A 21,249-nucleotide genomic window follows, 5' to 3' on the forward strand; every position below is an offset into this window, starting at 1 on the left:
CTGATATATGTACATAAACAAGAACTGCTAACATGGCAGACATCTTCAAACAGAAGCAGTCAAGAAAGGAAGGACCATGAAAACCATGTAACTTTCCCCAATTTAATTGCCTTTGTGGTAAGATTTACTTTTGTAAGAGTGAAAGAGCAAAAGCACTTTATACCTCTCCTCAGTAGCCAGATAGAACTTATTAGGACCTTGACAATAAAAGCTATCCTGATGTGTAATTTACACCAGATAAATCCTAAATCTTCAGCACAGCAATTTGAGCTATTCCATGAGGGGCCTCCAGCCTTGATCTTGTGGAGATTTCTTCAGCATTTCTTCTCCTTAGCTGAAGCTTCCTTAGCAAAGGATAGAACATGCGCAAGCTCAAGGGAAAATAAAAGCTGCCAGAAGAAAAAGGAGATTTTCTGCGGCATCTCTTCCAACTCCCAGTAAAGAACCACAAAAAGGATTTTAAGAGGTTTTACAGGAGGGTACTGTCTGCAGAGACCCCCGCAGCATCAATGCAGTTGTGATGCTATAGCATGAGGGTTTCAAAAAGGACGGAACAGCTAGCACAGAGATGTAACTTCCCTGCGTGTTTGGCTCTAGAAACAGACCACGATGCCGAAGTGGAGAAAACTTGTCCTGCTGGTAGAATAATGACTGATTAAAACAGGAAGAATCACAGTCTGTCTGCTCTTTCAGATGATCTTGCAAAGTGGCATGTTAATCTGGGTGGTAGGGATGGCTCCCTCACGGTGAATGTCACCAGAAGACAATCTTCCAATAGTTTTTATTTTGGCAACCTCTGAAAATGTAGCATATAAATAAATGTATAGATATTAACTGAAGGAAGATGCCTAGAATTCTTAGAGCTGAAAAAGCAAATAAATTATGCAGTCTGTCTCAATTATGCTATCTTAAATACTTCTAGCAATATATTACCCTACTTTATGAATCAATTCCAAATTATTGGAAGTTTTCATACATCATAATCCACTAAGGTTTATTTTCAAGCATATTCCAGAAGGCCTTGCAAATCAAAGGAAAGAGTACACTGACCACAGAACTTTAGAGTAGACCTTGAACGAACATCTACATCATGATTTCCCTATTCCTAATCATTGGAACAATTAGCAGTAATAATACTCTGCCTTTCCACTTTGAATACAGAGAGTTTCCAAGGCACCTTGCAAAGCCTCCAAGTTTAGTTAATATCAGAAAACCTGGTCATTTTGAAGAGGAATAAATACTTATTGCAGTTGGAAGCTTAGACTACTCAGAAATACACGAGAACTGAAAAACCCCACACAGCCTTCCTCGGTCTATCATCCAATGCTTCAAAGTTAATAAGATATTGCAGAGGTTGTTGAACATTTTTGTTGCCTTATTTCTATAGCAGTGTGCTGTAACTGAGTGTGAAGAAAGATTTAGTAAAAATCAAAACCCCAACATATCACATTTCAGAAACAAATGACTTCTCTTCTAGAATCCTGCCGATATAGAAAGCTAGCAGAAATTCATTCCAAGTGCTGCTAGCTGCATATTTCTGACTGCCAAAAAAAGCAAGTGCCTTCCAAAAAGGTACCACAGGACTAGGCACACATTGCTGTAAGGGTACAATAGATGAGTAATATGAGTAATGCAAACTCAGGGCTTGTCAGGCAAGGAAGGAGAACACCTTTCTGAATGATCACTGCAAGGCTGCCTCTCGTGAAAGGAATCAGCACAAGATGATAGCTCAGTTCATGCCTAAAGGAGCAGTGTTGGATGGAGGGCTGATACTGTTTGCTGGTCAAGGTGTCCATCATCACTGATAGTACTAGTTTACTAACAGGAAAGTTTATTTAACTTCTGAGCAAGTGCACACCTACCTAGATCTGACCTGCAAGATAAGGGTTGTGCAATTGGAACAATCTAAACACTCAGTTCCAACTGCGTGGGCCACTAGGAAAGTGTTAACGAGCTTAACCACCACCCTTCCAGCTTGACAATAACTTGTGGGAGCAGGCAAGGGACTCCAGCTCCAGGGTCTTGGTATCACTCAGACAACAGTGACAACACTTGTACTAGTAGATGTTTGCAAGCTTATTTCCCCCACGTTCTCCTAATATATTTTTATCCTCTGTTCCCCATCCCCTTTTACTCTCATTTTCAGCCCAGTTCCTCCTAAAAAAAGGCCCACAAGCAATACACTGTTGCTACATGACACTGCATGACCCATTCTTGCTTAGCCTACTGAAACTATAAATAATGATTATTAATAGTTACTGCATCAGATAATCTCCAAACGGTTTTGCACAGAATAAGTCTCATTTAGGTTATTACTGCTAGAGTTGGGTTTACCAAGTCTTCTAGGTCTTCAGAGTCTTAATCAGAAGATTAAGATACTGTATTTGAATTAAATCTTTGTGCAGCTTCCTGAACTGTATCTCAGGACTCTCAAGTTTAAGTCACCAAAATATTCTCTTCTCTATAGTTCATATTGAGAAAGCAACAATCTCCATTCTTCAAAAACTTCAAAAACAGAGGAAACAAGCAACCTGACACACTGCAGCTATCCTTGTAGAACCTTTTTTCAAAATCAGATCTGGAGTAGATGCAGTATTGTTCTCACTCCAGTCAAATCTACACAAAAGATGAAATACTAGGTGTAAGTGAAAGATGGGGAAATGCAGTCACATACATACTTACACAAACCCTCCACAAGCTCTCTCCTGGTTCCCTCTCTTGATCCCAGAGATGATTCTCCATGATTTTCAAAGTCTATTAAGCACACATTTATTATGCAGTACCTGCATTGTTTTGCCATCACCCCTTCTGACTAAATTTAACAGTTTGACCTAGCACATCTCAATGTATTCATACACATTGACATCTTAAATATCTACTTTTCTCACCTGAAAGAGAATGTTCTATTCCTCAAACTCACTTCACAGAAGTTCTTGGGTAATCTGAACATTTTTTAATTTAAAAATCTTATCATTTGAGACTGGATTAGAATAAAATTAAGTATCTGTTAAGACGGATTTTGATGAAAAAACTTTTAAATGCAGAATCTAAGAAATTTTTGAAGTCTAATTGTGTTTTTTCAAACCATATTAGCAATGCCCTGCCATGGTAATTAATCCCAACCTATCGAAGCTCCCCTTACTTAACAAGCTGTTGGCAATTCAGTTTAACAGATTCTCTCAATAGGACTGAGCTACTGTCCAAGAAACAAATCAGATGTGTTGCAGAAGTGATATACATAAAAATAAGCAGTCACTTTGCTACTTATTTTGTGCAGGTTGTTACCAAGCAGCCTCTGGAAGGAACCACAGCAGCACAGCACAGATTCAGCTGTCTTACTCCTGCAGAGCCAAGCCTCTGGAGACCAGTGGCTGCATTTGTAAGACTAAATACCCAGTTTGCATTACCTCCATGGATCCATCAGCTGTGCTTCTGCATCATAATCTTCAACTTACTAAGCTATACTCTCCCTCAAATAGCTTCATTTACCTTATTAGCAGGCTTCACTTACTTTCTCCCTTACCTATTAGCTGTCCTTGATTTATCAGCTCTATCTTAACAGACTGCAAGCTCACTAGCTACTATTCCTCATCCACTGAGGCATTCCCCCTCCACCAAAAACCCAGAGAAAACCCAGAGCCAGGTTATCAGGAAAGTATTTCCAGGACAGCTCCCAGCCTCTCAGGGGCCTGAAGTACACAGCACACTGATGAGTTCTCAGTGCTTCCACCCTCCTTCACTAGCCTGCTTGGTGACTCCAATTGCCACCAAAATAGGTTAGAGATACAATCTAACATTTACCAGGCTGTAGCAGCAATTGCGCTTCTTCCTTCATGTGGTGTCCTCTCCCAGCAAAGATAGCACACAGCGACCTTCCTACAACACCAGGAGAAGCACTGTGACTCCAGAGCCATTTAGACTGCAGCTGACCTCTTCGGATCACTTAGGCCAACACCCCACTCCAGCAAGGTCAGCTGCAGCCACTTGTCCAGCACCTTCAGTTGCATTCTGGTCCTGCAGAGACTTTACCACCTCTCTGGACAACCCATACAAGTGTTTGACCACCCTCACAGTAAAAAAAGGAACTCCATTCCATTTAGATGGAATTTCCTTTCTAAATTTGTGCTGATCACCTCTTACCCTGCCAGTAGGAACTAGTGAAAGCCATCTTGTCCCCAGCTTCACTCCCTCCAACAGGCACTTACCCACATTAAGATGGCCCACCAACCCTTCCCTCCTCACCCAGGTTGCAGAGCACCAGCTCTCACTCTCCTCACATTGAGGTCTCCAGCCCCATTGCCTTTGTGGCCCTGTACTCGTCTCACTCCATTAACTCCCTGTCTTTCCTGTACTGGGGAGCCATGAAACAGTGCTCCAGATGTTGGGTTAGCATATATCACACCATACATTAAGGGAGCTGTCTTCAGGCACAGATCTCTCCCTCCCAGTTTCAAACAAAAACAGCTCCACCAGGTGCTTTACTGCAGTGCTGTACAAGTTAGTTTCCACCACTTATTTTCTGTCTGTACCTCTGAAGACATGCTCCCCCATTCTGCAGGAAGTACTGAGAAGCACTACAACCCCCATTCTGCAGCTTAACTATGATGTAAACAGAACTGTAAGACTTACAATATTGACCTACAAACCAGGCGTTTCATTTAGGTATCAGAAAGACAATGACAAAACACTAAATACCAAGCAGCTCAGCATGTAAAGGTTGCCTTTGAGCATTCCTCACCTATTCGTCATATGAAAGGTAGTCACCTTGGCCAAGGCATTCTCCCAAAGAGAGGACTTCCTCTCTCTTTTTACTCTAGGAGATTTCTAATGCATGCTGAGCTGCAATAGAAGACTGTGGTTCAAAACAGTTCCCAGACTGCTGAAGTCGAGACACCAGACCAGCAAATACAACTTGTTGGATCCTTCTTGGCATTCCTTACCTCTGGAAGAGGGGCTTCCAATAGTCCTGCAATACAGAATCTCAGCTGGTAGTTCTAGTACCCTGCCAAACTAACTCTGTGCCAGTGTCCAGGCTGCTAGGCCACAGGACAGACACTGGTGTTTTTTCAGTCACTCATTTTGCAGAAGGCAAACCCAAACTGCCATGATATTCAAACTCCATGACCTTTGTGAATCCAGTTGTCAACACCCAAGCAACAATTCTAAGGAATTGTGATGCCGGCAGAACACTTTACAAGCCTCCTTTGGAAAACCAGAGGTGCTTATAGTCCTTGGAAGCAGGTCTTCTTCCAACCAGTAACCATGAACATTTGATTGAGTATTGCTACAACCAGGTTCATCAGCTACCCTAAATCTGTATTTTCACTGTACATATAAATACCTCGAACATGATTAAAAGTTTTAAACATTAGGTAACTGCTTTGCGGGGACCAGTGAGAGTAACCAGATGCAAGGGCCAAGGCTTTGTTTAAAAACAGCCAGAATCCCCAGCTAAGATAATCACATAGCACATATAGAATAATTTTTCATCCAGAGTACAGAGGCAAAATAGCACACAGCCTCTGGCATGCTTTTGAGGTCTTGTTTTGTCCTTAGTTAAAAAACACATTTGTTTTCCATGTTAAAACTTCCTTTATTTTTAAGCTGTCAAAAAAAACTAGGGCTACAAGCACAATCATGCTCATTAGCAGGTCAGTAAGAGAAGGTTTTCCTTACAAGCTTTGAGCTGACTGCATCCTGAAAGGCAACAGACTTGGACACAGCAGTTTCAGAAAGTCCAGGTGTGAGACTAAGTTACCCCAAAGTAGCAGCTGATAGGGAATAAACTCCAAAATAATTAAAAGAAAGCAAACAGGTTTAGTTGTCTGAACAAGGAATTTTAATTTTAGGTCAACTATTGAACTAGGTCAACATCCAGTTCACAATGTCTACAGATAGTGGGCATAGCCAGTCACTACGGTAAGTATATTGAAGCACCAAGCTCCACACAAGACTGTAAAATACATTTTAAACTACTAGTAAGAAAGCTTCTTCAAGTCAACAATACTAATAAAGGGCCAGAGTTTACGGTCTAAGTTTTCACCTTCCAAGCTATTTTAAGACAGCCAATCCATTGCATAAGCAAATCGAACTGCTACATACTGAAACAGAGCAGCAACTGTATTGAACAAATCCTGTAAATAATTCAAGGATACATTGAAACAGTATGGGTAAATTGTAATTTTTTATTGGAAAACAAATATACAACTTGGAATGGATTTGAGGCAAATCGTGCCAGAAGCAGATTTTTTTTGAAAATAAGTGGCTAAACAAAGTTTAAAAAGCATAGTAACAAGAGGAGAAAATGTTTTCTGGTACAGGACCAGCAGTACAAAAAAATTGTGTACGAGTACCTGGATAATACACCCGTTTTGCATTAGTGCAACTTTAAAGTTTCATATTGTTGACTGTCAATCGTCCACAACAGTTAAGACTCCACATTTCAACAACATGTTACTGGTATGGCCACAAACAAGTTACTATGAAGCAAGTTAGGAGAATGGTTTTTACAGTGCATTAGCCACATACATGCTATTCACATAGTTTTGGCCTGCACGAGTCTTCACCCTCAGTCATCAAAAGCAGAATCAACTCCTTTACTTACTGGAGAACTAGAGCCAGCATCTTGCTTTAACTCAGAAATTGCTAATGCATGGTAAACCCTAACTTACTTTATGTAACTTGTTACATCAGTCATACCTAAGTCTTCTAAAGAAAGCTACTTCTTTAAACAATCCAGATGTTCCCTCATTTAACCAACTCCATCTAACCTTAGATGTGCAGAAGGGCTTAAATATCCAGAGTAAGCCACATGCAACATTTGTTACTTAGATCAATTTTCCAAAAATCAGAACAATGACAGTAAGATAAAGGAGAAAAACATGGAGGAATGGCCTTCTAATTACTATACATGCATATTCTTTTGACAGTAAGGGAAAAACCTTTTACAGATAAGTTACAAACAGAGAAAAGGCAAATAAACAATTTTGTACAAGAAATTTAACACATTCTGTACAACGTCTTCACTTCGCTGTCATCATTTGTACAAACTCTGTAAAAGGAAAGAGTTCATAAGAGTTATTCAGAGAAATCTGAATTGCAAGATCTGAAAAGTAACCTGCCTCACTAGTGCACTGAACGCTCTGAAAACTGTTTCCAGTCATATTCAAAAAGCATCTCGAAGACATTTCACTTTTCTACCAGTCATGCCTAAGAACCTCCTTTTAATTAAAAAATTAACAGTTAAAAAGGCATCTGCTTTTATCAAAAGAAGTCAGTCCATCATTGAACTGGCAAACAGACTTCAAAATGAGAGACTTCAGGGTCATCTCCCAACAGCCCACAGACAGTCACTATTAGGTGCCTTGTCCCTAGGAGATCAGTACATTCTGCCTAAGTCACAGTCAGCTAATTCAGGCAAGACATGACATCGGCTTGGATTTCAAGGCAGAATAGCTTTTAAGTCTTGCTAATTTACCTGACCAGCTTAAAGCAGCCAAACCATTACTTACAGCACATGGGGAGTTAAGTTATACTTTGTATTAACTCACTTTTCTTGCTGAACCATGGATTTAGTTTTCAGGTACCACAACAAAAAATCTTCGGGAGAAGCTACACCTACACCTCGGGAACAGTAAAGGGATTACCTGAAAATACCTCAGCTAATGTTTCTGAAGTTGTTTGGAAAGCGAAAAGGAAAGCAAGCTTAGTTCTTCTGAGCACCAAGCAAACTGTCTAACAGAACTCATTCTGCCTGCATGACTTCATTTGTTTCAACACAATGAAGTAACATAGTGCTGCAGCCGATTTGTGTAAAATTCTTCATTTTAAGGTTTTCTGAAGGTCTTGAACTTCATGGGTATTTTAGAGGCATTTCTCATTATTCATTTTTAAAGCATTAATGAAAATGAGTGACTTGCTACAGGTCAGTTCATACACCTCCCTGATTTGTTTTCAGATCAACATTCATTAATGAACAGAACAATATGTGAACCACTCGCTAGCTTCCTTATTCTAATGGTTAATAACATTATTAGGTTTAGGAAGTTGTTTCTTACACTGCACAGTTCAGTTACCTTAGGCACAAAAGCTAGCAATAACTCAAACTTCAGTAGAGGTACACGATGTACATACTGAAAGATGTTAGCTTAAAGAGAGCTAACTTAACTGCTGAGAGGATCTCCCGTGTGAGCACTGCCCTGTTTAAGCTTGGCATTCACTATCAGCAACACTACAGTCACCAGCATGTGAGGTGCTACACAGTAACAATCTGTTAACAGCTCCTTACCTTCATAGTTTACTTGACCATCACCATCAATGTCTGCTTCCCTAATCATTTCATCAACTTCTTCATCTGTTAGCTTCTCTCCAAGATTTGTCATCACATGGCGAAGTTCTGCAGCACTAATGTAACCATTACCATCCTGGCAAAGGAAAAATATACAAGTCTATTCCAGTCTCCCTAAGGCCCAGTAACTTGAATAAAATATTTCTAAGCAAGTTTATCATTAGAAGTTAGCACAGTTTTAACCACATTTGCACAAGGCAAGCAAGAGCTGCAAGCAGATCTTCAGTATTGTCCAGGATCTTAGAGACATTTTAGAAACCACTTATCCAACACGGTCTACCTCAGCTGCCCTACCCTGAGACAGACCCTTACCTGACAGAGCAGCTACCTTCAGGTGACATACCAACCAACTCAATCATGGGACAATTTGGCTCAGTCATCTATTTCTTAGAACAGAAGCTGTTCTTCACCTGCTCCGTGGAAGCTCAGCATAAAACCACAAGGCCTTCAGAGGTCACGTTAACATATTCCATCCTACTTGGGACACTGGCTATCAAAATAGTGGATATGGACTCAAGACTGCTTTGCTCTTCCCCACATTGCAAGACACTTTCTGATTAAAAATGCATCTTGCTTAAGGAGCTCAATAACTGTAGACACAGTGATTTACTTAGTAAAGACTATGTGAAAGATTTAAAGGATTACCACTTTTAAAAGTTTAAGCAATTCCTCTGCCAGCCTTGTGCAAGTATTTTAGTACTAGAGGAAGTAAGATAATGTAGCAGCTCACTACAATCACCCACCATGACACATTTGGCTTTCAGGCACAGTGCCACAGTACAGTGAAATTGAGCATGACTAGTTCACCTCTAAGTCATAGATAGCAGGACTACAAATGTTCCTGGTTCAGAGGAAGCTCATTAGAAGTCAGTCTGAGCTTTTCTAACAAAGATTTGTTACGGAAAACATTCAGTACCTTGTCAAACACACGGAACGCTTCTCTAATTTCTTCTTCACTATCTGTATCTTTCATTTTTCTTGCCATCATTGTCAGAAACTCTGGAAAGTCAATTGTGCCATTGCCTGCAAGATAATTGTTTGATAAAGACAAAAAAAGTTTGTTAGAAAAACAGGTTTTTCAGTACTTCACTGAATAATTGCTTATTAGTAAAATCTTACCATCAGCATCTACTTCATTGATCATATCCTGTAACTCTGCTTCTGTGGGGTTTTGACCAAGTGATCTCATCACAGTCCCCAACTCCTTTGTAGTTATAGTACCATCACCATCCTTGTCAAATAGTGAAAAAGCTTCTTTGAATTCTGTACAACAACAAAAAGAAGTCAGTCCTTCCAGCTTTCAAAGTTCACTTAATCATGCAAGAGCCATTGGTGCTTATTGTTCTAAGCTAAACTTACTCCATACATATTAAAAAACTTCAGTATTGAGCTCAATCTGCTAGAGCTAACATCAACATGGAATCATCAGCACCTGGACAACCCACCAGTCCACTAATCCCCACATTTTGACCTATACAGAGACGGAGTATCATCTATTTCAGGAGTCCTCAGATATTTGCTCCATCTGTCTTGAACCAGAATCCCTAATACAGAGCTGAAAGGAATACCTATCAAACCAGGATGACCCACATCCCTAGCAGGATGGGTTTCTTAAGAAAAAGTTGTAGAGATTACATTTGAAGCTTGAAAGCAGTACTCAAAATGCAAATACTACAGCTTAATAGCACTTACTGCTATTAACAGAGTAGTCAACAGAAGACTAGTCAGACCAAATGAAAACCAGTTTCATTATAACTCACTTCTGCTGGACATGCAACTCTGAACTGTGTACTCTACTCAATGAGACAGTACCTAGAACCAGTTTCAATACCTGGCCATACTTGGCTAAAAAGGAGCTTCTGCATCTCCCCATTTGACTTCTGCAGCTCTTCAGTCTGTGACTATACACACAACAGCTCTCATAACCACTTGCTTGAGGGGAAGAGTCACTGCTCAAACTAACTTCAAAAAAATTGCTCAGAAAATTGCTTCAAGCCCTACCATATCTTGGAACAGCCTTCATTAGAACTAGTCAAGAACAGTTGCAACACTGCTCAACTGTTTTACCTCTCAGTCCCCTACAATAGTTGTATTGTTGCCAACAATATTAATACAAGCATAACATGTTTAATTGTCCAGTCCAAAAATGGAGCTGGTTTTAATCCATGCCATCTGTTTGTCTTTAGCTATGACCTTAAACTAGTTCACTAGACTGAAGTTCATACAAAAATTACAGTTAAGCATGAAAAACCCTCATCTATTCCCTTGTGCAGTTCAGAGCCTTTTACAGCATTCAGGACACCAGATCATGCTTTTGAATTTGTTAGCTAAAGAGCATTAGAAATACACCCAAGAATTAGTTCTTCAACACTGCCAAGCAGCCAGCTTTCCAGATGGTAGGTTTCTCAGACCAGAGCTAGTCACCACGAAGTGCAGCATGAAGTCGTATTTTATCCATTTCATGCTCTGAACCACTGCAGGTGAGGTACAAACTGGAATGTGTTGAAAATGCAGCTACAGAAGTATGGTTTTTACAGCTCAAATGCAGCTCTAACACCAGAGCCACAGTTGAGTCCCACCCAGGTAAGAAAAATTCATCTACATTTAACAGTTTTAAGTGTTCCTAAAGCCTACCCCTGCTGTTTAACACAGACAAATCAGAGTCAGGGTACCTCAGGACCAGATGAAGCAGTTCTAAGCCAGTATTTTATAATCACAAGGCAGAAAAGACTTTTCCGAACAAGCAGCTACAACCTGTATGCACAGGAACCTGTAAATAGTCTTCAAGGCTAGTTCCAGTTCGCTTAGAAGTAACAAGTGACTCAGTTGGGACTTAAGTTTTATACCAGAGCAGAAAAGGCTTTGGGGTCAAGCCCAGTGGAAATAACCAGAGGCTGTCGACATTCAAAGAACCTCAAAAGATGAAGTGTCTTCAATGAGAGTCAGGTACTTGAAATAATTAGTTGTAACTTCATCCTTAGCATGGGTTAACTAACACTGTAACCCAAACATGAAGCAGGCTGCAAAGTACTACAGTGACTGCTTAAAAATGCAGTATTTAAGTTCATACAAAAATACTTGATTTCTAAAACAAAGGCCATAGAGCAGTATATTCTGAATGTAAGACCCACTCAAAGGACAATTTTACCTTTCTTTTACTCAAAGATGAAAAAGGCTGAGAAAATCAGTTATAAATCACACACAAAGAAAGCTAATCAAAGATCAGCAGCATATTCCTGTTTGAGATGCTGCAACAAGTTAGGGATATAATTAAGTCTAATGACTTCTAGGAACCACCTCCAATAATTAGAACTGGTTACAATTAGAATTGGTATCACAAACACAGCAGACAGTTTGCAGTGGAACAAGAAAACCTTAGCAGAGGGTTTGTGGCTATGACTAGTGAAAGCACCTACAAAATATTTAAGTTTCTTGACTGATTCAACTCTTTGCTCCTGCAACATGTAACACTTCGGAAATCCCACCTTGATCCCATGCAGTAAGGCAAATCCTCCTATTCAACACTGCTTCAGATCAAACTGAAGGAGAATTCTCCTGTACCATAGGTATGGCTAATCTATCCAAAGCCTGAGGATGATGAGTGGTTCTCCCGGCACCTTCGGGCCACCTGCATGTTCTGAACCTTCCCCTTCCGAAAAGGGGAAGACTACTTCCATACCCTACTAAAGAAAGGCTAATCCCACAGCCTCAAGTCCACAGCACTAGCTCAAGCTGTTCTCTCCAACAACAGCTTCAGTGAACTGCAATCTCTACTCCCACACTCCAACAACTTAGACAGCTATGCCTGGGCTTTTATAGGAGAACATCAATTGTTCCCTTCACATCCACCAGCAGCTCATGACTTAAACATGACTATTTTTACTGTGAAATAAGTTCTAAATAGCTGTTGTGGTCAGATCCCCAGCAGAGAACCAAAGCACACTAAGGAACAAGGCATACCAGAACACCCCACATAGGCCTGCTTGTTCAGAATCTATTTCAAGACCTCTGAGGTCTGGTGGAAACAAGTACAGCTCACTACACCAGTTGCTCTGGGACAAAGCCATCTTTAGGCTTTCCTGACCACCAACACCAAGTAGTTCTGACCTATTTACCTTGTTTCATGCAATCTTAGCCAAAGGGATACCCATTCACACAGCCATTGAAGTTCTTCCTGAATTAAATTACAACTACCACTCACATTCTGCACCTACTCAACTTGCAGTCAGTCTTTCACATGAAAATGAGTCCAGCAAGTTTTTTTTTTTACCCCTTTTCAGCCCTGTATGACCAAGGATTTCCAAAGTTTTCACAGCAGAAAGTAAAAAGACATCTTGCATCTTTAATTGCATTCTGGTATGTCAGAGTAGGTAAGTCTTAAAACCTAGGACAAGCATCTGCTTTAATTACTTTGTCTCTACCTTTAGTACCAATTCCCTAAGCCCATCTTCAAATCAAAAGCAAGATGCTTCAGATAAACTGGAATGGATTAGCAGGGGCTCAAGACTATCACTCAGCTACAATTCTTGTCAAACATCCAACCTGTACCTTTTCAATCTTCCCATGCAAGGCACTGGCCTTTAAGCAGTCTGCTTAATTTTGCTGTTGGACAGCTGCAACTCTTCCTAACCACTACTAGGGATAGTTCCTTCACAGAGCAGCAGTGGGCTCACATCAGAAGGTTATGGTTTGCTTGCAGACATTTGCTTCATGAAATACCACAGCTGAACTGGAAGTGCCAGGCCAGTATTCTTTCCAGAAAGGAAAAAATACTCTACTCCACTATGACAAGCTTATTAATACTCCCTTTTGGCTCTGAGCACTACTCTCCTATCATCACTGAATAGCTAACATTTGCACTAATCCTGAGGTAGCATTAGGAGTAAGCCTCCTGTTTATATTCCATAATCAGCTAGATCAACTAATACAGCCTCAACAGTTGGACTGAAACAATGACCCATTATTGAAAAGGCAGCAGTGACAATTGATAAAGCTGGCCCCAACTGATCACAAAACCCTTAAGATATGCAGGCCACTAACAAAAAAATCTCCAGCTGAATTAGATTTGGCTTCTGCTTACAAGACAGTACCATGGCAACACATAAATAGACTAAGGACTTTCCACAAAGCCACCACTAGTCCCGTAGGAGTTAAAGCAAGCTTCTGATGTTTAAGAGCTACAGAAGAATGGTCTTACACTTCAAATTTGGCAATTGCGGTAAAAACAAACTGCTCATTACAACACTTGTGTTTAGCATCTTCAAGAGCTACACCCTAGTTAAATAGCAACAGCTCTTACAGGCTGTTATTTGTATGCTTGATTTGCTGCCATTAGATCAGCTGAATCCTAACACCCTCTAAAATCACTTCACATGACAGCTAGGCACGCAGACTTCCTAACATTAACACTATATGCTCATTAGATCAGAAAACCCTGAAGCTGTAAAGTGTTCATGGCAAGGCCAAATCCTGCATTACCAATATATTGCAGCTTTAAGCCATATCAATTATTCAGGTGGAAATCAATCTTCAGAAGGCAGTGACAGATGCTAGTTTGTGCAGCCTGAATGAGAAGGAGACATGATAACCAGACATTTTAGCCACTAGTAGATAGTTCTGTGCACAGAAACCACTGTGGAGGGCCAAGCCCAAAACTGACGAGTTGCATATTTGCTTGGGCATTTCAGAGCAAGTGCCAGGCCTTCAGAACAGTGAAAAGAACATTTACGTCCAGGCACACAAGGCAGTTCCAAATAGGGAATATCAACGGTTGTCATCAGGAAGCCAGTGTCTGCTGTCATCTCAACAGCCAGTCTGAGACACCTCCACTGACAGGAGACTGCAAACTAAATTAGTTTTGCCTTCTGCTAAAACAAATACTTCAGATTCCCAGTCTTCACCACATTTTTCCCCCCACTTTGTTTGTACTTCAACAGTTCTGTAGTCAAAGGAAAAAATAGAGTCCTGAGTCTGCAATTGAAGTTGTAAGGATTATTTATTTTAGAGGGCAAAATTTCAAATTCATTGTATCCATAGTTGTTTTACAGAAAAAGACTAAGATCTAGGCAACAAATCATTCCACAATACTTCCTCAGTATCTAAGAAAGCTAAATATCTTGCATAACATGGACTGTCACTGGATTAAAGGATGCGTCAGGTCAAGTAGGAGTACCAACACAGCATGCAAAAACCTCACCTGCAATCTGCTCTTCTGTCAGTTGATCAGCCTGCAAGAGAAGAGAACATCATTACAGTTGTTGCAAAACTTCAGTGCAAAGATACAACTTGTAGAGGCCTCTGAATCTGGTAGCTTTGCTTCAGGATTTACCTTCAACATTCTGAAATAGTTCTAACGAACAGCTCAAAAATCAGGATTTCTTGCCAAGAACTGGCAGCCTGTCCTCATTTCCTGACCCTGTAAATATCTGATGCACCCAAATAATGGATTTCCATCTATATTAAACAGTTACCCAAGCAACTCTGGCAAACTCAAGGCCTGCAGATCCCTTCAAACCAGATTAAAGAACTCAGTAACAACCAGACTATCAGTAGTAATACTTTCACTAAACACTTTACATCTGTATCCTGCAGCAGTAGCCCCCCAAATCCCAAACTTAAGGTAGGTTCTAGTCTCTTCTCAGTAGAGACAATCCTATAACTAGAGAAGCTCTTCTCTAGAAGAAAGTAACCCCTCAATTAGCACCAAGCTTCAGGTAGGTCCAAGACAACACAGCAAGACCCGAGTCTACATAATTGGTACCAACAGCTTCTGCCCAATCTGGCAGTTTCAATGCAATTGCAGTTTGATGTCCCAACTTTTTTCCAAGCTTACCTACAGATTATAGTAATGTAAGATAGTTTACAGAATCACTAGAAAAATGTTCAGTGCTATAAGGCTTAAAATTTTTGCATCAGTAGTTGGGTAAGTACCTGTTCATGCTTTTTGTTCCATCTGGGAACAGCTTTACATGCATTGAAGTGGACAGTTAAAAAATCTGTCTGCAAGAACAAATCCAGAAGAATTTCACTCCTGATAGAACACGAAGGTGTTTGAGAGCAGTACAAACACCCTCCTTAGGTTTTCAAGTCAGCTGATTTCTCAAACAAGGTCAGCATTGCTTCATTTGAGTTGCAGTAACAAGGCAACATGTTTCTTCAAGGAAGCTCTCTTGAGCTCTTCACCACACAGAACTCCACTGAAGAGTCAACACTTCAAAACATGAGAAAAATAAATTCAATGCCTCAATTCAACACCGGGTTTGTTCCTATTGTGACCACTTTATCAACAACATCTTACAATTACTACAATATCAACAGCATTGTTTTCAATCACTACCTTTGCCTACAAAGGCTGCTCTACACATTATCCTTCTGCTAATGAAATACCAAGACATACGCACTGTCAATTTTTATGAACTTTGATGTACATTTCTACATAAATAGAAAACTGGAAGGTACTAGCTTCTGTTATTCTTCCTATGAAGTGCAACTAGCTGCTTGAGCAACCACACGAGCTAAAATGCTTACAAAAAAATATGCATACAATGCAACAACAGCCCAAGATAAAGGCAGTGATAAGTAGTTTCTCAGACTGCCTGTGACTCATCTACTCCAAGAATCAAGATCACGCTCATGAGCGACTTCTGAAAGAGCAGTCCAGATGCATTTTGGCTATAGACTCCACTTGTTCCTATTTCAGCAGCTGTAGGAAGTACTCAATTTGTACATTTTATTGTAAAATGAGATAGTCAAGAACAGCAGTGAGGCTGGTGAGAAAGCCATCGGTTCATCATTAGGCTCCAAGACGCATGCCTTCTGCTGGTCACTTAACAGAAGCCTAACAGATTGGTGCCTGGCTGGAGTGTATCATTAACACAGACAGACTCATTCCTTTGTGTGGTATTTACATTTTTATTGCTCAAGTGCAGAGAATTATGCACTACATTTCTGTAGGATATTTTTATCCACAGAAAGCTGTAGATCAGATTTAAGTAGCAAGAACCTAGTTTATTTAGGTCAATACTTATGGGTTACCAAGTTGAGTCACATACTGTTTCATATAAACAGTTATATAAAGACATGACATTAAGCAGTGTTTAAACTGTTAAGTGTTCCAAACTCTTCCCAAGCCTTCCAGAGACTTAAAACTTCCTACAGCCACTAACCATGAATTTGGATAAGCTTTGTCACTACCTGCAGCAGGTACAGCGGTCGCGAAGAGCACCAGGCTTACTGGAAGCCACAGGTAGCCGGCAGTTGCAAGATAAGCTGGGAGGTGGGGCGAGGCTGAACAAACACCATCTGTGCTCCGCAGCGCCAGGCTCTGCAGGGAGCACTGCGCAACAGCAGCGAGAGGCGGGGCCGGCAGCGCGGCCCCGGCCCTCCCCGCACACCGCCCGGCTGCGGCCCCGGCCCCGCACAGGGCGCCGCGCCCCCGCTGGAGGGTGCCCGGCTCCCGGCCCGGCTCTCGCCCCGTACGCGGGGCACCTGCGGTGGCCCGGCCCGGCCTCGGCGCTGTGACGGGGCGGCTGCCACGGGGCTCAGGTTCTTAACGCGCTCGTTCCCAGGGCCGAGATCCACCTGCAAGCCGCCTCCTCCTCTGAGGAAGTGGGGGAAGCCGTCACAGCTTTCGCATCGCCTCCTCCGATCTGCACTGCAGCAGCTCCATTTTGCCTGCAGTACCTCCCACCTCCTATTCCGCCCAAGGCCTGACAAAGAGCCTGAGCTGCCTAGGGAAGATGGGGAGCTGCCACGGGTGCAGCAGCTCCAGCGTGTGCAGCCTCCAGAGGTAGTGCTTCATCGCAGTCCTAACTGCCACGCAGCAACCACTTCGGGTGACCCTCAGCAGCTTCAAGTCTCACCAACACCACCCGACAGAGCTTGTAGCTAACCACACAACAGATCTCTGCCAAAAACTGGGCATTTCTGGTATACTTAGCAGGTGTTAAGTCTGAATGGACAGCTTTGTTCCAGCATTAACTGAAGAACACGAACTAGAAAGGCTAGCAGATAAGAGCTGAAATTATAACACTTGAGCTTAACTCTGGGAGCAAAGTATTTTGCTTTATCTAGCATGTGCAGCATTGGACAACGTGTCCACAGGTTTAGCCAGTCTGGTCTGTCAAGACCAATGCAACCACATCCAGAGTGCCACTGCGCCTCCCGGACACACCCATTTCTAGATAGACCTTACTTGAAGATACTCCATTTTTGGTTCTCTACTGATGACTAAAGCCAGTACAGCCCTTTGCTGCTAGATTCACCACTCCTTCCTTTATAGGTTTGCTGCTTGCATTCACAACTGAAGTGAAGGAACAAATTCAGGCTTCTGTTCACCTAATTTATTTAATTTAAGCAGTTCAAAAATGCATTAAGGGCCCATCTCTCATGTTACGCAGCAAGTCCGTAACGATCCGATTCCTTAAAAGCATGTAATGAATGAAAATATGTCGATTCCACTACACTGCATCTCCTCTTAATGCAGAAATAGCACCAAGTGGTCATTGGCATTGCTTTTGTGATAGAACCGTTCTTCTCCTTACATGTTTCAATATCCAATTCTTTTAATAAAAAAACTAAGCCTGTATCCTTTACACACAATTAGAAGCAATTCTCGAATTCCACCGTGTTCTAACTCGACAGAGAACATTAGAATCCTAAACACACGTTCTGCTAGGAAAATTAAACCGTGCTTGACCATGAAAACGCAATGCCCAAAACGGGAAACCACAACCGTTTTTAAAAAAAAATTAAAAAAAAACAAGCATCCCTCGTTCAAGAGCAGCACGAGACCGGCTGGGGAGGTCGACAGCAGCTCTAGCGGGGGGAGCTGGCACAGCGAGGCAGCCTCCCCTCAGCAGCACGCCGCCGGGCAGCCGCAGGGCTCCGCGCCGCATTATGACCGGGCGCGGCAGCCCTCCCTCGGCAGCCACCCGACATGTTAGGAGCCAGGGGGAAGGAAGCGGTGAGGGCGCGGGGCCGGTGCCGCCGTGGCAGGCTCCGTCCCCCCGGGTCCCCTCCCCGGAGGGACCGTTAGCTGCCGTTGCCCCCCACCCCCCACCCGCAGCCATGGCGCCCGAGCCGAGCGGCCGTTGAGCCGTTTGAATTTTGAATCCGCACCAACGCCCCGGGGCGGGAAGGGGACGCGGGGCGGGATGCGGCGGCCACCACCGCTCCCTCCTCCTCCACCTCCTCCTCCTTCCCCCCCTCACGGCACCCCGCACCCCAATCCGCCCGCCCCGGGGCCGCCGACCCCCCTCACCCCGGATCCCCCTCACCCCGACCCCCCCACACCCGCTACCCGCCCCCCCCGGCCCCACACGCGGCCGGAGCAGCACCGAGCAGCACCCCGCAGGACCCCGCAGCACCCCGGCGCCCCCCCCTCAGCCCCCACGGACTCACCATGGTGTCTCGGCCCGGCTGCGGGGTGCGGAGGACGCGGAGAGCTGCACGGGGCGCACGAGCAAGCTGCCCGCTCGATGGCTCGCCTCACACTGAGCCCTGCCCGCCCGCCGGCCGTGCCTCATAAACCGCCTCACAGCCCGCGCGGATCGCTCCGCGCCGCTCCCTCTCCGCCGGGGAAACGGCGCCGCGAAACGAGTCCCGGCCCCCCGCGCTGCCCATGCGGGCCCTCCCGCACCCCCCCCCCGCCGCCCCCCGCCGCCCCCCGCACCCCCGGGGTGCGCCTCGGGGAGGCGAGAGGGAAGGCGAGGAGGGGCCGGGGGGCGCCCCGCTGGCCGCACGCCGGGCGGTGAGGGGGGGGGGGGGGGGGCGGGACTACTTTTGCCGGCGGAGGAGGATTCTAGAAAAAACTCCGCGGCGCGCAGGGACCCCGCTCGGCGGGCGCTGATTGGCGGGTTCGTACCTGCAATGCGTCACTGGGACACGCGCAGCCTGGGCCAGCCGCCGCCTCCCCTCCCCCCGCCCGCAGTGCGCGGGGCACGGCCCGGCCCGGCCCGGCCCGGCCTGAGGGGCGCCGCCGCCGCCCGCCCGCTGCCCGCGCCTGCAGGGGGCGGCCGGGACGGGACGGGACGGGACGGGACGGTCCTGGCCACGACAGCACAACCCGGCCCGGCCCGGCCAAACGAGCCCAGGGCGGCCTGGAGGAGGTCCCCGCGCCCTGCCCGTGTGCCTGAGGAGGGCAGGGGGCGGCCGCCCCCGAGGCAAAATGGCCGGTCTCAGCGCGGAGGCGCGTCGGGGCGAATTCAGCCCGGTTCTCAACCTCACAAATCCGTTCTCAAACACATACAGTGACAGATAACTCAGCAAACAGACGGAGCTTCTGCTGAACACGGTCGAAGCAAGGCCACCCGGCATCTCTGAAAATCGCAGCGCTTGTTTGGGGACCGCAATACGCCATTAAACCTCGGGGTCCCAAGCCTGACTTTTCTGACCCAAGTTTGAAAACAAATTCCCCATCTCCGTGCAATGAAAGTGGTCCGCTTCCATTCAATGCCTGTTGCAAACATCGTCGAGTTGACATTTACACAGTGCTTACAAACCTACCCGGCCGTTACCTTTATTCCACAGACAGGGCGGCAGCTCTCAAGTCACACATAACAGATATTTCACTCATCTCTGCCATTTGCAGCCTGTTGGGCTGGCAGGCCATATAAACAGGCTGCACGTGAGGGGGAGCTGGCGTGAACGAACTCTTGGGTGAAATTCCGTGATTTTTTTCCCTCTGAATGTGAACCGCAATTCTCGGGCCGGCTCTCTGCAGAGCTAACCTGGTGCCCGCTGAATTTGGGAACAAAGGGGAAAAACAGGACAAGTCCTTGTTTCTGAAAGCGTGCGGAGACTCCTCCTTCAAGCCCAGTACCTCTCATCCTCTCCTCCTTACGTTATGGTCATTGAGAACATAGAAAACAATGTTATACTTCGATTTGGCCTCAAGCCTTGAAACCTGAAGTTGCTGTTTTGTGATCCCTTAGCTTTTCAGGCCTCCGTTCCACTTAAATGTGTTCATAGTCCAAAAATCAAGCACATCTAGACCATTGTCTTTTCCAACTCTGGTAACGTTTTTTTAAATGTGTAATATATGCCTAGGTGAAGAAAATACTTTTCAGAGAAAGCAATAAATGCCAAAGTCATTGCTATGCACGCCTCCTTGCACCTTTGCAACACAAAACAGCAGTCAGTCCTCACCTGTGGCCAGCCCGGGCTCCGTGCAGGCAGACGAGGCATAAAGATGGCTTACAGCAGTTTTCCTCCTCCCCATGCCCCTCTGGTTCAGCTTGAAGGATTGCTCTGACGTTCCCAACTTCTTTGCAGTCCCAGAGGCGTGAATCACTGCAGGCAAGTTCTTGACCAAAAAATCATCACCCACTCCAGCTTTGGGATAAAAGCGGCATAGCAGCACTCCGGGTGCATGCATGTCGCACGACCAAATCTGGAGCAGCGTGTTCGCTAGCGCTGGTACGCCACATGGGCTGGTACACCGATGTGGAGCAAAACAGTCTTCTGTGGAGACACTAGCGTGGGTCCTGGGAAGGAAAAGGCCATGTCTGCACCATGCCATGCCAGATGGATTAAGCCCTGCCTTGGCACCTGTCCTCGGCCCCGTGGTAGCGGCTGAGGTGCCAGCACAGTCCAACCCACGGTGATGCTCGCACGCTTTGTGTGAACCACATCACGGTTTTTTATGCCTTGATCTCCACCATGTTTTGGAGAGACGAACCGTTCTACATCCGGCTTCACAGGCAGGTTACTTCAGTAACTCAAGGAATTGACTGAAATTAGGTATTTCTGTGCAATGGACCCCAAGAGAATTGCCCAAATGGCTGTGGAAGGGCTGTTTGAGACATTGTCTTGTCCGGGTCCCGCTCCTGCAGTCTGCTGCTGGCCATCTCAAGAGCACTGAGGCTATAGGAAACCTTAGGCCCAGGGCTTAAACAAAATGT

The 21,249-nt window shown here is 44.4% G+C and overlaps 1 protein-coding gene across 1 annotated transcript; it reads right to left on the reverse strand.

Annotated features, from left to right (window-relative positions):
• Positions 1-6,165: 6,165 nt before the first annotated feature.
• Positions 6,166-18,956, reverse strand: CALM2 (calmodulin 2). Its single transcript, XM_066993813.1, has 6 exons — positions 18,749-18,956; positions 14,544-14,574; positions 9,467-9,610; positions 9,264-9,370; positions 8,288-8,423; positions 6,166-7,051 (listed from the first exon to the last, which is right to left on the reverse strand). Exons 1-6 carry the CDS (start codon positions 18,749-18,751, stop codon positions 7,023-7,025), a joined length of 450 nt encoding a protein of 149 aa, XP_066849914.1. The 5' UTR covers positions 18,752-18,956; the 3' UTR covers positions 6,166-7,022.
• Between the last annotated feature and the right edge of the window lie 2,293 nt (positions 18,957-21,249).

Source organism: Anser cygnoides, chromosome 3 (assembly GCF_040182565.1).
Source record: "Anser cygnoides isolate HZ-2024a breed goose chromosome 3, Taihu_goose_T2T_genome, whole genome shotgun sequence".
Lineage (NCBI taxonomy): Eukaryota > Metazoa > Chordata > Aves > Anseriformes > Anatidae > Anser > Anser cygnoides.

Excerpts from the sequence above, each read along its gene's own strand:
- CALM2 (XM_066993813.1), bottom strand. Across the intron at positions 9,611-14,543 it reads GACAGAAGAGCAGATTGCAG|AATTCAAAGAAGCTTTTTCA; the intron begins GTGAGGTTTTTG and ends GTTGTTGTACAG. Across the intron at positions 8,424-9,263 it reads CGTTCCGTGTGTTTGACAAG|GATGGTAATGGTTACATTAG; the intron begins GTACTGAATGTT and ends TTCCTTTGCCAG.